The 17429-nt window shown below is 36.9% G+C and overlaps 1 protein-coding gene across 2 annotated transcripts in view; it reads left to right on the top strand.

The window, feature by feature from the left end:
- The window catches only part of CAPN7 (calpain 7), a 46093-nt gene that overhangs the window by 7324 nt on the left and 21340 nt on the right, over positions 1-17429 (top strand). For both annotated transcript variants that reach the window (XM_043875309.1, XM_043875308.1), the window contains exons 4-12: positions 460-527; positions 2547-2747; positions 4401-4487; positions 9707-9833; positions 10612-10697; positions 11962-12055; positions 13791-13937; positions 15310-15416; positions 16129-16249. In XM_043875309.1, coding sequence (XP_043731244.1) covers positions 460-527; positions 2547-2747; positions 4401-4487; positions 9707-9833; positions 10612-10697; positions 11962-12055; positions 13791-13937; positions 15310-15416; positions 16129-16249 — 1038 coding nt within the window. The remainder of the gene's footprint in view (positions 1-459; positions 528-2546; positions 2748-4400; positions 4488-9706; positions 9834-10611; positions 10698-11961; positions 12056-13790; positions 13938-15309; positions 15417-16128; positions 16250-17429) is intronic.

The following is a 17429-nucleotide window of genomic DNA, read 5'->3' as shown; positions in this document are numbered from 1 at the left end:
TTCACCTATTTTGCCCGTCCCCAGCTTCCTTCCCCTTCCCCTCTGGAATCCACTAATCTCCTCTCTGTGTCTGTGCATTTGGTTTATTTTGTTTATTTGTTTTGCTTTTGGACTCCACGTATAAGTGGAGTCCTAAGGTCTTCTCCTGGCCTGTTTCACTTAGTACAGTAACCCTGCCCTGCTGGGGCTCCTGCTGCCCAGCCTTCTGCAGCACCGTGATTTTTCAGTCGTGTCCCACTTACCACCCGTCCACATTAAGTGGTCTTGGGGTTTACCTCAGTGATGAGTTTCAACACAATTTTAAGTGATACCTTTAAGGATAAAAATAAAGTGTGCTGGTTTATTCTCATAATTTTTAGAAGTGTAATGTGCATTGTAAGTTTTTTTTCTTGCTTAGAAATATCATGGATCAAGCAGATTAATACTTATGCTTTAGAATGTCTGTCTCTTTTTCTTAAGTCTTATGAAACTGCTGATAAAACTCTGCAAAATAAGCTGAAGCAGCTGGCTCGGCAGGCACTAGACAGGTGAGTTTGGCTCCTCAGCTTTGGTCCCCACACTGTACGGTGTAACTTCAGTGTGACGTGTTTATCCGAATGTATGGTGGAGCTCGTGGTAACCTGACATCCAGAGCAAGTCTGCCTTCTTTCTCTGAGTGAATTTGCTCCTCCCTAGTTCCCTGCTGTTTTTTTTCCCTGTCATTTTGGCTTATTAGATGGTAAACTCCTTAGGGGAACAGAGAGCTAATTCATCTCTGTGTCCTCATCCCTGCTTTAAACTCAAAAAGTAGCAAATCAGTCAAGAAACGTTTCACTTAGTTTTTGTTGTGTCTAAAACAAAGATGGTTATGGTATTTAAAACGGAAGACTTCCCTTGTGTTGTGTAATATGAAACTTCCAAAGAGAAAGCTTGTGAGAGCCCTCCAAAGCCACTACTAGAAATGGAGACGTTGAGAATGAGCCAGCTATTCACATACCTCACATCATCACATACCCCACATCATATGTGCGTGAGGCTCCCTTAACTCTGCTCGAATGTCAACTTTTCAATAAGGCCTGTGCTTGGCTTTTTGTGTAAAATTGAAATCTCCACTGGTACTTCCATCCTGTTTCCTCTGTTGTAATATTCTTTCCCATAACTCTTTACTATTTTCTAAGGTATATAAAATTGATCAGTTTATCATATTTGTTAACAATGTGTGTGTCTTTCCTAACCCCTGTCCTCCAAATAGAAGCTCTGTGAGGGCAGAGAATTTTGTCTTTGTTCCTTGCTGTAACCAAGCACCTAGCAGACTGCCAGACATCCAGTATGTGCTCAACAGGCATTTGTTGAGATAATGAGTGTATTTGCACAAGAGGATTGTACCTCTTGTACAAAGCATTATAGACAAAGGAAAAGAGTGGAGTGGCATTTATAGTTACAGCATGAATTAGTACAGTACCTCCTTCTGAGGCTCAGACTAGGGAGCTGTGATACCCCCAGCCCTTCTTTTGCATTGAGATATAGGGGTCACCCCTCCTTTTCATTGCTATCATCTAGCATCATTTGTTTCTCTAAATTCATGAAGCTGTGGGCACTTGACATATCGTTAGCTTCTCCCTTTTGATGTCTGTCACCAGTCAGAATCATGGATGGCCCCTGCTGCCTCTGTGGGTAATTCATCTCGTATTCTCTGGGTGCGCCCTCAGCACAGGGACATGTTCAGTCACGAACGCTTCCTGTGAGGACTAGTTCAGAAGAATGGATACACTCTAGGGAGAAGATAGCATGACATTTTATCTGCATACCGTTTCAGAGTGTTAACAAGACTGCTAAATCGCATATAAGGACCTCAGATTAAAAACTTCTGTTTTTTAGCTTGTCAGTTCTCTGACAGGGCAAAGTCCAAAAGCTCTTACATACCAAGCGAGGTCTTCCGTGATCCGTCCCTGCCCCTGGCCTCGTCTCCTGCTGCCTCGCTTGTGCCCTTCTCACAGGGGCTCCCTACATTCTTCTGAAATCACAGTAACTCACTCCACTGTTTCACAGATGTGCGCGTTTGCTCACGCTCTTCTCTCTACTTAGAACCCTTCCTAGCTCCCCAGGTCGACTCAGAGCTCAACGCCAAGTACAGCTCAAATGTCAGTTTGGAAAAACGCTCCCTCACTTACCCTCTTCCCTGCATTAAGTCAGTAACTTCTGCTGTGCATTCACCTGCATGGAACGCGTCCAGCCTCATGTCCCACTTTTGATGCAACTGACTTTCCCTGCAAACCTAGGGGTACCTTGAGAGTAGGGATTGTGTTCTCTACATTCATATAGGCCCCTTGCCTTTCGTAGGATCTGATAATGCTGTAAGTGCTAAATTACTGTTTCAGTAAAATGTTTGCAAAAATACCTTACCTCTGGGAGTAGCTTAAGTAGTGAACTATTGACTAGAATGTAAGAATTTTAGATAGTAATTTTACCTTAGGGATGCTTGACTGTTCTCAAAGTAAGTACTGTGTGCCGAAAAGCTTAAATGTGAGGAGAAAAACTAGAATGGTGTTTTTGTACCTCTATTATAGAGCAGAAGCATTGAGTGAGCCTTTAACGAAGCCGTCATGCAAAATCAAGGCAACAAATATAAAGCCAAAGCCACCTCCAACGAGAGCACACTTTCCACTAGGAACTAATCCCTTCCTTGAAAGACCTCAGCCGTTTATAAGTCCGCAGTCATGTGACGCACAGGGGCAGAGATACACAGCAGAAGAAATAGAAGTTCTCAGGTAAGTCGGTTTATGCTTTGTTGTGATGAACAATTTTGTTAACATCAGTGCAGATAAGGTTATGCTCGTTAGGTTTGATGAGTCATACATCTTTGTTGTAATGTGTCATGCTATTATCATGTAACTATAAATTGTCACACAGTCACAACTTGAAATATTTGAAATCTGTTCTAATGTATTTTAGTATTTGCATTTCCTCTAGATGTTTTGTTTTTTTTTTTCTGAAAATCTTAACACTCTTCAAAGTTGAATAATTTTATGGGGCAGAGTAGAACTATGGCAGGCCAGTCAGCAAAGGGCAGCCTTAAGCTTTGAATGCCTTTGTATATTTCTTAAAAGGGTTGCAAAAAAGAAAGCAGAAAGAGCCAGGATATGTGATAGACCTCATTGCAAAGCCAAAACTTATACTGTCTGGCCCTTTACTTTTAGAAATAGCTTGCCAGCCCCTGGGCTGGGAAGCCAACTCAGTGTCTGGAAGCAGCTTCAGGGGATATTAAAAATGCAAAAGAACAAGATTGTGGGACTCTTTGCTTGCATCCTGAGCCAGCGCGGCTGCTCCTCACTTGGGCTCTGAAAATCAGCCAGCTTAGAGCGGTGTGTGCTATAAAGTTGCTCTTTCTGTTAATTTCCTGCAGTTGTGGAATGGTTCCTTCCTCTATAGCAGCCGCCTGAGGGCGTTTCTCTCTTTTCCTGCTGAAGATTTTAATTCTGCTTCTAGAAAAAGTGGCGCTGCCTGCCTAGAAAAAAATGCTTATGAAACCACACAACACAAAGCAGGAGAAAAAGAGTGGTTTTGGACCTGTACAGTTAATAACTGTACAGCACTTTGGCTACTCAGCGTCCACTTGTTCCCTTCTACACACCTTTGAAATTCCACACTACTACAGAACAGCTCTGAGTTTCTACTAACAGGACGCAGCTGTCCTTCACACAAGTCAAAAGCTCTCTCCATCTCCAGATGGGAATACACACAAATGTTATATTCACGTGTTAATTAGCCCTCAAATTCACAGTCTCACTGTATATTGTTACCTGGAGGCTAAATTGTGAAGTTACTCTGCCACTCCTCCTGAATAAAATGCGGGGAAGGAACTGAAGGAAATAGCTAATATGTACAAATAAACGTGTGACACAAAATAGGAAGAGAATATACAAAGCTACTACAAGCCACATTTCTTAAATTTGTCAAGAGGCCCTAACTGTTATCTGTGCCTCTTTCTTCGTCACTACCCATTCCTTAGTCTCATAACCAGAAAATATAAAGAATTTATTTCCAAGAATCCTTCGAATCCTCAAATAATTAAGCAACTAAGCAATTGCTTTCTTTCCTTAGGCTGAGGATACAATTCGCTTTGTGTCCTGGGGACAGTTTCATTGCCTCTGGTGTAAGCCTATTTTGAAACAGTTGTTTTGTTGTAAAGGATGGTAGTCTCAAAAGAATAACTTTGGGATTAAATTGGATTAATTTTTTTTGGTATACAACTATTTCATGAAAATTTTGTTCAAATAAAGTTATCAACATTACATGAGATTATCAGTTTAATTTTATTACAATAGCATACCTTGTCATTTAAATTTTAAGCAGTTTAAATAAAATTGGTGATTAAGGTTGACTTGAGCATTTACTTTGGATTTTTTTCTTATTTTTTATAGGACAACATCAAAAATAAATGGTATTGAATATGTTCCTTTCATGAGCATTGATCTGAGGGAACGTTTTGCTTATCCAATGCCTTTCTGGTAAGTAAGCACTATTGCAATTCTTACTTTTCAAAATTAATTTCATAATTTTTCAGTACTTTTCCCATCTGCTGAAGTCTAATTAAATCCATAGCCTTGAAATTAAAATTTGTAATAAAAATTCTGATTGGAAAAGCGATGAAGCTCAGGGAAGGAGGTGGGACAACGTGGCAAGAGTGCCTCTGACCTTTTCCTGGGGACAGGACTTGTGGGTCTTCTTTAGTCTAAGGTCATGCTCATAGTGTCTAACACAGTACCTAGTACCAGAGAAGTAAGCAGTGAGTAAATATTTGTCCAGTTTGGGTTGGATCACACAGAAATGCAAGTCAGCCAAGGCATTGAATGGAAAGGTGGAGAACAATGACAGGATTGTTGTTTACTAAGAAGATCCAGTTCAGAAACAGGGTTCATTATGAAAGTGTTAGCATAGCCTTTCAGGACAGTGGCAGCTTATGTCAAGAACCCTAAAATCATTGTTTCAGGACTCCCAGGTTCTAGTCGTCCTAAGGAAATTAAAATTGGGCCAAAGATGTCTATCATAAGAGCACTTATCAGAGTGTTGTTACAGCAAAAAATTATTGAAACAAACTTGGTATCCAGTAATATCGGAGTGATTGAATAATGGCATATTCATATTATTCTGTTACATACTATGCTAGCCATAAAAAAATAACTCTGAAAAATATAGGGGAAATGTTTGTAATATATAAAAATTTTAAAAGATAGAAAATTATAAATACATGATATCCAAATTTTATTTTTTTATGTATTTATACATATAAAGAATGAGATGATGTAAAGTGATACATCAAAATGTTTACAATGTTTATCTCTAAGTAGCAAAATTAGGTGGTTTACTTTTTAAAACATTTTTATTTTTTAAAATTTCTGCCATCAGCATATTTATTATAAGAAAGCATCAGGGAATTAAATGCTTATTGTGTACAGAATACATAAAGACTATAAAAACAGAAGACCTGCTCTCACACTTCTAGTGTTTGTTGTTCTTGGATGGGCAGAAGGTAGACATCTCAAGGCCAGTAAGTTACCAGCATAATGTTTTCACTCAGGCACCTATGTGATGCTAGTGGTTAATCTGAATCTAGGAAATGCTCATATGCAGATGACACCACCCTTATGGCAGAAAGTGAAGAGAAACTAAAAAGCCTCTTGATGAAAGTGAAAGAGGAGAGTGAAAAAGTTGGCTTAAAGCTCAACATTCAGAAAACTTAAGATCATGGCATCTGATCCCATCACTTCATGGCAAATAGATGGGGAAACAGTGGAAACAGTGTCAGACTTTATTTTTGGGGGCTCCAAAATCACTGCAGATGGCGATTGAAGCCATCAAATTAAAAGACACTTACTCCTTGGAAGGAAAGTTACGACCAACCTAGGCAGCATATTAAAAAGCAGAGACATTGCTTTGCCAACAAAGGTCCGTCTAGTCAAGGCTATGGTTTTTCCGGTGGTCATGTATGGATGTGAGAGTTGGACTATAAAGAAAGCTGAGTACCAAAGAATTGATGCTTTTGAACTGTGGTGTTGAAGACTCTTGAGAGTCCCTTGGACTGCAAGGAGATCCAACCAGTCCATCCTAAAGGAGATCAGTCCTGGGTGTTCATTGGAAGGACTGATGATGAAGCTGAAACTCCAATACTTTGGCCACCTCATGCGAAGAGTTGACTCATTGGAAAAGACCCTGATGCTGGGAGGGATTGGGGGCAGAAGGAGAAGGAGACGACAGAGGATGAGATGGTTGGATGGCATCACCGACTCGATGGACATGGGTTCGGGTGGACTCCGGGAGTTGGTGATGGACAGGGAGGCCTGGTGTGCTGCGATTCAGGGGTCACAGAGAGTCTGACGTGACTGAGCGACTGAACTGAACTGAACTGAAGATGCTTATAGCACTAACATTAAGGGCACAGATTCCAGACCCATGCTGTCCAGTGTCGTATCCTGTGTGACACCATGCAAACTTTCTAAACTGCTTCAGACTTTAAAGTAATAACAGAATCCACCTTCTGGTGTTACTGTGATGATTAAATGAGTTAATGAAATGTAAAGCACTTATAGTGGTGCTTGTTCTATAGAAAGCACTTTGTAATAAGAATTAACTGTTAGGAAATAACTATCTTGCAGAATACTAAGTTATATAATTTAGCTGTACATTTCAATACTTTAAAAACGTTTGACCTGTGATTTTACTTCAAGAAACCAATTTTAAAAAGTATTTACAGATCTAGTCAAAGATTTATATAAAAGATAGTTAGCAATATTATTATACTTATGAAAATGTAAATCAATTATTCTAGGATGCTCTTAAATGGCAATATCCAAGTAGAGATATAAACTTGTAGTTCCAATCTTTGTGTAACAGATGAAGATAAATCATATTTTTAGTGCTCATACAACAGAATGTCCCTAGAAAGAATTTTATACACTCATGAACAATCAAGTTTTCAAAAAATTAAGTAACACAGGAAAATGCTTACACTGTAATTAAAAATATAACTGTCTTATAACTATCCAAACAAAAATATAACTGTCTTACCAAAGTTGTTAAAATGTAGCTCCTCTAATTACTGTGCCCTTGGCAAAGCTGGGATTTTACGTTGTGTTTGACCCCGTGCTCTCTGCTTGTCCTGCACGTGGGACCCTGAGCGCCGTGAGGACAGAGAGTGCACGCCTACACGGTGTCCCGCGTGGCGGTGCTCAGTGACTACTTACCAAGTTAGTTAAATTTTAAGAAAAATCAAGTAAAATTAAATGCTGTAACTGGCAAGATTTTTCCTTTCTTGTTTTCTGGGTTATTTTACAGTGAGAATAATCAGAAGAAATAGTGACAGTAAACATTTTAAAATTCAAAGATAGCAGACTGATGGCAAAAAGCTCCCCAGTGTATGAATGTTTGGTTAGAAAGACTCAGTCCAGTTCAGCTCAGTCACTCAGGCGTGTCCGACTCTCTGTGACCCCATGGACTGCAGCACGCCAGGCCTCCCTGTCCATCACCAACTCCCGGAGTCCACCCAAACCCATGTCCATTGAGTCGGTGATGCCATCCAGCCATCTCATCTTCTGTCGTCCCCTTCTCCTCCTGTCCACAATCCTTCCCAACATTAGGCTCTTTTCCAATGAGTCAGCTCTTCGCATGAGGTGGCCAAAGTATTGGAGTTTCAGCTTCATCATCAGTCCTTCCAATGAACACCCAGGACTGATCTCCTTTAGGATGGACTGGTTGGATCTCCTTGCAGTCCAAGGGACTCTCAAGAGTCTTCTCCAACATCACAGTTCAAAAGCATCAATTCTTCGGCACTCAGCTTTCTTTATAGTCCAACTCTCACATCCGTACATGACCACTGTAAAAACCATAGCCTTGACTAGACGGACCTTTGTTGGCAAAGTAATCTCTGCTTTTTAATATGCTGACTAGGTTGGTCATAACTTTCCTTCCAAGGAGTAAGTGTCTTTTAATTCCATGGCTGCACTCACCATCTGCAGTGATTTTGGAGCCCCCAAAAATAAAGTCAGCCACTGTTTCCACTGTTTCCCCATCTATTTCCCATGAAGTGATGGGACTGGATGCCATGATCTTAGCTTTCTGAATGTTGAGCTTTATTTAATCTTTTTTAGGAAGATTGGGTGACGAATTTTTTTTCTTTTCTTGTCATGTATTATAAATTATAAAGTATTTTAAATATTTCAAAGTTCTAAGAAATGAACGTTAAATTTGGTAATTCAGTGGTGACTTTTGAGAGAACAAGTACTAAGGAGTCTTGGATTTACTGAATTATGATTCATATGGTGGATTAATAATATTGAGTAATGTGATTTTAGATTTGAGTCAGCCTTATTTTTTCTCCTCAAACTTTTGTGATGGCAGTTCTTAAATTCTTCTAAATTCATTCAGCTCACTGTATCTTTCCAGTCAGGTCCTGTTACTACAAAGGTACAAAATGCTGCCTAGACTGCTAGTGGTTCTATGAGATGTATGAGGTGATCATCAAAAAAGTTTGAGAAGTGTTGTATACCATATTATACTCCAAGAGATTTCCAGTAAATACTGGCTTATTAAAGGTTTAGAGGTGTCCTTCCAATGGAAAAAAAGAAAAAATACTTCAGCCAGGAGTTTTCAGATCACACATCACCACAAAACCCTCTTTCTCCTAATGTCTGTCAACATTCTGTTTTTTAAAAAAACATATTTTTTTCAGGTTGCGAATCATTCACCTTATATTAGCCTATAAATCTTTCAAAACCAAAGATTTGTTGCCCTTGCTCTAGAAGCACTTTGAAGAATGGCAGACTTTTGTGCTGTACATTAATTATAGAGAAATACTTCATATATATTCCCTACACATTTTGAGTAGAGAGTAACGGATAAGATGCTGGATTTGACACCAAAGACCAGGAATCAGATACCCTTTCTTCTGTGTCTTAGCTCAACAGTGTCACAGCTTATTTGATCACTTAAAACTTTTTCTAAAAAATTTGCTCTAATAAGGAATCGTTTTGAAGGTTAAATGAATAAGATATGTAAAATATTTTGTGTGATGCCTAGCACATGTTTCGTGTGTGGGTACGTGCTCAGTCGTGTCTGACTCTTTGTGATGCCATGGATTTGTAGCCTGCCAGGCCCCTCTGTCCATGAAATGCTCCAGGCAAGAATACTGGAGTCGGTTGCCATTTCCTATTCCAGGGGATATTCTTGACCCAGGTATCAAACCCGTGTCTCTTGCATCTCCTCCTACGTTGGCAGGCAGATTCTTTACCACTGTTGCCACCTGTGTATTACTGAGTAACTAGGTATTCTCGTTATTAGTCCTGCAGAGATGAGTTTGTCAAGAGCCAACATAAAGATCTATAGCTTTGGTGCTTCTTTTGAATGAATCAAATGGCTCCATTTTATTGAAACTGAATTTCTTGAATATAACCATGCTCAATTTAACTTTTAAAGTATATTCTTAAAATAAATATAAGAGTTTAGTTGCTCTTCTGTTGTCAGTTATCTGTGTACTTTTTTTTTTAATTGGGTTGGATGATCAGATTGAATTCAAGGTCAAGTGTAAAGAACCAAATTTGACCAGAGAGTTTTTTTAGAATTTGCTGTATAGCTGTGATCACTATACGAAAAAAAATTCTCTGGGAAATTTATTCTTGTTTCTAAGTCATTTTTTAAGGTTAATTTTATTATTTAATTTTTATTATCATCTCAGTGATAGATGTGGCAAGTTACCATTATCACCTAAACAAAAAGCTACATTTTCTAAATGGGTACGACCAGAAGACCTCACCAACAATCCTACAATGATTTATACTGTGTCTAGTTTCAGCATAAAGCAGGTAAACATTTATTTTGTATAATTTTATATGAAAAACTAACATCTTAAAGTAATTTGAATATACATTTGCCTTTTTTCTTAGGTTTTTATTTATTCAGATACATTAGTATGATTGGAAAAATTATTCATCTTACATTTGACTTTGACATACTGAGATATAACTCTTGAACAGTTATAGATTTTTGTGCACCCTATTGATATATGCTTGCAGATGAGAATAACTGAGAATCTGAATTTTATGTTTGATGAGAGAATAAATAGAAAAGACAGAAAGGTATTGGGCTTATTTAAAACACTTCGGCAGTAGAACAACTCTGTGACTTGATTGTAGACTTTATTAATGACACATTAGCCCTGAAGTCATAGATTTTTTCACATTAGTATGAAAATAATGCTCCTGAAATACTGTGATTCAAATTTTTTGATGTGCGTATTGATTTTAATTTGTCATTGTAATTAACCAACGTTTTTAAAATGCCTGTAATTTTTTTGTCATTAAAAAGTGTAATTCAATTGAATATGCTTTTATTCATGTAAGAATGCATCATGCATATTTAATTATTCTAAAGTAACTTAATTGAAATGCTTGTTTTTCTGGGGATTTGTATGAACAAAATATGTTAGTTGGCACTATGGCATTTCTCTTTTATTGTTTTCCTGTTCAAGCAGCAGTCAAGATATTTAGTATAAAAAGTTAGACTCTGGATGCAATGCTTAAATATTGTGGTAATGTTGAAATTGCATGAGTAAATGAATGTATTAATAATTCTTATTAACAGACAATAGTATCAGATTGTTCTTTTGTGGCATCACTGGCTATCAGTGCAGCTTATGAAAGACGATTTAATAAGAAGTTGATTACCAGGTAGGATTTTATATTTGTCCCTTTAGCCCTTTTCATGGAATTGTCTCTTAATTGGAAATTAGAAGCTTAGGGTTTGTCTGCACATATCACTTAGAATGTTACGGCCTTTGTGTGTTAAGCAGATGGTTTGTGAATGTGGAAGGATTTGCTAAGACAATCTAAGAACATATGCACATATAGTTAGAATAATATAAATGAAATAAATGAGTGGTCAGATTAAAATCACATTTATAATTTGACTTACTACATAGTAGCCACAAGTCTCGTGTGGATATTACATACTTGAAATGAGCTAGTCTGAATTTGGATAGGCTGTAAGTGTAAAATGGATTTTGAAATCCATTTTGATTTTGAAATCCATTTTGATTTTGAAAACTTAACACACAAAAACATATCTATTGGAAAATATCTCAAATTTTTATATCATTTACTGAAATAATGTTTTTAATGGGTTAAATAAGACATTAATATAAAACATTATATAATACAGCATTATATGGGTCTGTAATATAGTACAACATATATAACATTTTTGATGGCCAGAACAGTGTACTGAAATGTTACCATGAAATACTTTTTCTTTCAATTTTTGGAAGTTTTATTAGCTTAAAGCTATTCATTATAAAAATTAAGCATTATAATTTTTTTGTACTGCTTTTCCTGACTTGTTTTTGTTATGTTAAGTCCTGAAAGAAGAAAGGTAAATAGATACAGACCTTAGTTTGAAGTCATTTGCCATCTTGGATAAACAGAGCATGTAAATGAATAGTATGCAGTTTGAAAAAGAAAATTGATACTGATAGTTTCTACAAGTATCTCACTAGATAATTCTGTGTACTTTATCAGTGCTCTGCTAACTTTATCTCTGTGTCAGAGTTATAGTTTCCTTAGTTGTGGTTAACTGAAATGGTCTCTTTATGTTTTAGAGCCAATAGTAGATTATTCTAACTAGTTTAAAATATATCCACTTACTAGAAAATTTATTAGAGGATATAATTAAAAATGAGCATTTTTCAGAATATTATGAAATGTATGCCCTACTGTATGATCTCCTAAGATACTGTCTTCATTTGTTTATATTAAATAAAAACTTTGAGGTGAAATTCTTTTTCTGTTACAGGTCTGTTATAGACAAATATTCTTACATTTATTTTCGTAAAATTACTAAGACAATAGCATATGTCTAAATAAAATTAATATTCTGCATAGTAGTTTATATTGAATATTAATGTTGGTATTTCACCATTTCTTTCCTTTACTAAAGCATAATTTACCCTCAGAATAAGGATGGTGAGCCAGAGTACAATCCTTGTGGAAAGTACATGGTAAAACTTCACCTCAATGGTGTCCCCAGAAAGGTGAATAATGTTTCTCTCCATATCAACCCCTTCTCTCTTCCCTACCTTTGAATCTTGAGTAGAGTCATTAAGCAATGTTATTTATGTAAACATTTGAAAAGTCAGTTTAGTTGATTTTGGCTCTGTGATATTATACATGTTACTACCAATAACATCATCAATAATAATTAAAAATGAAAAATCATGACAAGCATAAAGTCTTTTAAAAAATGAGTTTGGGAAAATTTATAGAAAGCTCCAAGAAGTAGCATTGAGCTTATGATTGCTTATGCTTAAAATGAATTTTAATCTGGTGGTCATTAGTTACCTTTTTGATTAAAAAGACATCAGACACACTAAGTCCATTAGAACAATTTATGTGTGTAAATCAAGATGTAAGACACCTTTAATATTGTTTTCCTTTGTGAAATAGATACATAGTTTTAAATTGCAAATCTTTCTTTAAGGATTCCGAACCATGTTGTAAGGGCCTTGTTTTGTTAGGATTCTCTAGCTCCTGTCTACTCATTAAGTCTGGGGATCAATGTTAGTATCACTTGGGAATTTCTTGGGCTTCCCAGGTGGTGCTAGAGGTAAAGAACTCTCCTGCCAATGTAGGAGACACAGGAGACATGGGTTCAATGCCTGGGTCGGGAAGATCCGTGGAGGAGGGCATGGCAACCCACTCCCAATATTTTTGCCTGGAGAGTCCCATGGACAGAGGAGCCCGGGTGCTACTGTCCATAGCGTTGCAAAGAGTCGGACACGACTGAAGTGACTTAGCCTTCATGCATACAGGAATTTGTTAGAATTTCTGAACTTGGGCCTCATCCTGGACCTGCTGAATCAGAATGCGCATTTAAACAAGATTCCATACCAATTCTAGTGTGGGAAGCTTAGAATTACTCTCTAATTGAATAAGAATCAAACTTTAGCGTGCACAGAATCATTTGGAGTGCTTGTTAAAAAAGATTCCTGGGCTCCACCCCCAAAGCATCTGATTCAGTAGGTCTGCAGAAGGGCCAGAATTTGCATATCTAACAGGTTTCTAGGTGATAGTGGTGGTGATGTTGTCCGAGAACAACCTTTCAGAATGACTGCTCTAGCTGACTTTAAGAACTAAACAATTTCCCATCTAAACAAAATTGTTGAGAATGGTTTTTCTGAACTCTAATTTGTAAATAATCTCTGGTTTAAAGAATCTTTGAAAATGCAGTTGCATAGTTTCTCTATTAATAGATCAAAATTCTTTTTATCCTCTTGTTTCCCAAATCACTCTATAATGTGAATTAGAGGCTGCATGTTTGTGGTGATTACTTCTGTGCTTCCATATTATTTAAATATATTTTTTTAGTCATAATGTTTTACTACTAAGTACAGCATGAATCTTTTTGCAGATTTAGGGTACTGTTGTTACTTACCTTAATAGTGAGAGGTCCTTTTATAATTATTTTAGATATAAAGTACATTTCTAGAATCCGTAATAATTTTGTTGGTAGATCCATAACATTTTCCAACCGTTGGCTCAAAGTTAATACCTGAGAGGGAGATCAAATTGTAAACCTTAAGAAAGACATCACAAAACATTTATAATTGATCAGTTTCCAGAAATATGAAACTACCATTATCTTAGTAATTGACATAGCATACCTTTTATCATGTATTTTATCAGTATAAGAGGTGTGGAAGTTTTTTGATAGAAAAGATTTTAAGATATTTCGTACCACCTAAGGAAATTAATGTTCTCTTTCTCCAGGTGATAATTGATGACCAGTTACCTGTTGATCACAAGGGAGAATTGCTCTGTTCTTATTCTAACAACAAAAGTGAATTATGGGTTTCTCTCATAGAAAAAGCTTACATGAAAGTCATGGGAGGATATGATTTCCCAGGATCCAATTCAGTAAGTAGTAAGATGATCCAGACACAGGCTTATGCTATCTAATATAATTATTCTGAGTTTGAAAGATTATAGATTATGTGTTTGGCTTAAATGAAGACATTATCAGCCCCTGAAAAATATTGATCAATCACTTATTATGGGAGTGCATGTTTTCTTTTGTAAGATTATTTGCACATTGTATAGATTTAGTATTCAGGAAAGCCTATAGTGTATGTGTCTACTGTTCTGGTGGGACACAGGGCCAAATAAATGTAGTGTCCCTTTCCAAAGAAGCCTCTGCAAATCAAATGGGTGAGTCATATTGTCATCCTTGTGTATTTTTTTTTTTTAATTTATAAATTCAGGTTCAAGGAGTTTGGGGTTAGTTTTTCCCAACCTTAACACAACTTTATCTGTAAAATCAAGGTATCTGCCAGTGTCCTTTAGTTGTCAACTATTGCCCTATGCCAGAAATTATTCAGACTAGCATGACTTTAAATTATAACACTAATCAGCCTGTAGCCTTAGAAAAGGTATTTACCCTTTCTTAGGTTCTTTGCTTGTCTGTAATATGAGGATAATACCCACCTCTAAAGAACTGTAAAGATTAAATGAGGTAATATACCCAAATCACCTATTTCTTATACCTGGTTAGTGTCCTCACCTAGTACCTGGCCTCCTCCGTCCTGCTGGTTCTTATAATGCTACTCAAAGAGTGTATAGGTCATAGTTAAAGGTAGAAGGATGTTAAAATTTCTTCCCAACTTCCGTGTTCAATTGCTCTGTCCTTCAAATGTTTTTAGTTTAGCTTTCTAATCCATTGCCTGTTGATTTACCGAGTCAGCTTAGAGAGGGAATGAGCATAAATGCAACTGTCGTCATCATCATCAAAGCAGTTTTTTCTATTAAATGGTTTGAGTTTTCATCATATTTATCAGTAAATGTATTCTGGAAAAGCAGCAGAGATTGTAAGGAAAAGACAGGCTTGTGCTTAAATCCAGATGGGAATTTGAGTTAAGTAAGAGGTTTATTTTTCTGGAGAAAGAAAATGCAGCCCACCCAGTAATAAAAGATTTATTATCCCTGGAGAAGGAAATAGCAACCCAGTCTAGTATTTTTGCCTGGAAAATCCCATGGACCGAGGAGCCTGGTGGTCTATAGTCCGCAGGGTCGCAGAGTCGGACACGACTGAGCATACACATACAAGAGATTCATACTGATTTTCCCAACCTTACTTAATACTTACTTACTTACTTACTACTTACTTACTACCTTCTGATTTATTCCTATCAGAATCATCGTGTCAGATGAGTGAGATTTAACAGTTTACCCTGGGGACTTATTTAAGAGCTTGAAAACCACAGTGACGGTGCTGACTGTGTTTATGTTGCAGAACATTGATCTCCATGCCCTGACTGGGTGGATACCAGAAAGGATTGCCATGCATTCAGACAGCCAGACTTTCAGCAAGGATAATTCTTTCCGAATGCTTTACCAAAGGTAAACACTTCTCTCTCTTTTGTACTAAAAGAGGCCATTTAAAAACTTCATGTCTTGTTGAGAATGGATCCTGCAGAGGCTGTCATTTTCAGTTATTAGGGACGTTGTGTTTTTAAAATATTCACTTTATGCACTCGCTCCAGCCAGCCCTCAGTGACGCTTACAGTTAATCCAGATGGTAGATAATCCAAAACATTTGGATAAAGGAATATTGGAAAGGCTATTTTGTACTTCCTGAGTACTTACCAATTTGAGGGAAGGTGGGAAAAGAGGAGGGTGAGAACATAAAGATAGCTTAAGCCTTAAATGGATCATCCATGTGAAGAACTGGAAAACTGTCTTGAAACCAGAAAGCTCAGTGATTTGATAAATAAAATGATATGGCTTTGGGAGAATGCATTTGGTATTTCCCATCTTCACCTTTATTTGTAAATCATTTGAAAATTTAGCATTTATTTTTTCTTCATTGATAGGTTTCTGAGAATTAGTTTGTCTAAAACAGGGAGGGAAAACAAATAAATGTGATAGTTTTTTCTGATTTGCTGTAAAATAAAAATGTACTTCACTGGTGGGTGTTGAGAATAGCCTGTATTAGAGAAGATTTCCACTTTGTGGAAATTTTCATGTAAACCACAAGACGAAAGGAAGGATGGTGTAATCTGAGATACAGATGTGTTTACCTTTGGTTATTGATCTGTTGGGCCCATTCCAGATTTCACAAAGGAGATGTCCTCATCACTGCATCCACTGGAGTGATGACCGAGGCTGAAGGCGAGAAGTGGGGCCTGGTCCCCACACACGCGTACGCTGTGCTGGACATCAGAGAATTCAAGGTTCCGCCTCACATTTCATTTCCCTTGCTTTTCTCTTTTGCTAGTAAAACATTGCAAGCATTCCAAATAACATATGAGCTTTTTAAATACGGATAAGTCAAGATTTAGACCAAGTTTGAAAACCATTCTACCTATTAAACGACTTGACTACCACTGGAGATTATGAATAAAAAGGTGGGAAATGTAACGACAGTGGCGGTACAGATATTGACAATGGAACAGGGACGTTGTATGCCTCTTTTTTTTTTTTCCCATAAAAGTAGTAGGGTTGAGGTGAACACAAGTCCCTCAAGGTTCTGGGCTGTCTGTTGGCTTTGGAGCTCAGTCACAATGTCAGACTGTAGAGCATTCAGTGAATACTTGTGCACAGACAAAAAATAAGAGGATACCTATGAATAAGAAACATGCAAGTGGATTTGCAAGTGTCTTCCTAGCAGCCCTTGCATGCTGTGAGGCCTTTTTCAGACCCTTTCTCTGTGTTCTAATATTGGCACAGTTGACTTTATTACTTCTTGTGTTACTGGTTAGTTATTTTTCACTGAAAAATATGTCTGTACAATGGATTAGAAAATATAAAAGTCATTAAGGAAAGAGCTCTCTTTCCCTCATGGTATAGAAACTAAGCTGTCTAGTTACTGAAAAGTTTAACTAGCTGTATATTCCAGTCTTCCTGCTTAAACTTACAGAAAGAAGTAGTGATCAATCACCAAGAACAGGGTACTACTGTGTATTTAAATTGATTTTCTTATGTGGCACATGGAACTGTATGAATTATGAAGGCAATAGGGATGTGCTGCAACATTTAAAAATTTATAGTCTTAAAGCCACTATTGTGCCACTAACCATTCTATATAGAATTGTCTCTCCCTTTAAAAGTGGCATAAAAATTCACTGTATAAAGCAAAAAAATTTAAAAATTTATGTGAGATTAAATAAACTGAGATATCTGTGTTTGTTCAGGAATGTATTTTGCCACAAAAACCAAGTAAAACATTGAGAATAACAGTTGCTATTATTTAATAATAATTTTACTGTTAGAATATCCTTTGAGATAGTTGTTAATGAATATGTCTGGCAAGAGATTTAAATTTAGACAATGAAACAGTATGAAAGTAAGCTTGAATGTGAGGAAAATTTCTGTAAAGATACATCATTTATTTCAAGAAATAAGTATTTGTTC

Source organism: Cervus elaphus, chromosome 19 (assembly GCF_910594005.1).
Source record: "Cervus elaphus chromosome 19, mCerEla1.1, whole genome shotgun sequence".
Classification (NCBI taxonomy): Eukaryota; Metazoa; Chordata; class Mammalia; order Artiodactyla; family Cervidae; genus Cervus; species Cervus elaphus.
Note: the sequence above shows the minus strand (reverse complement) of the source record. Positions and strands in the feature narration are given on the sequence as shown.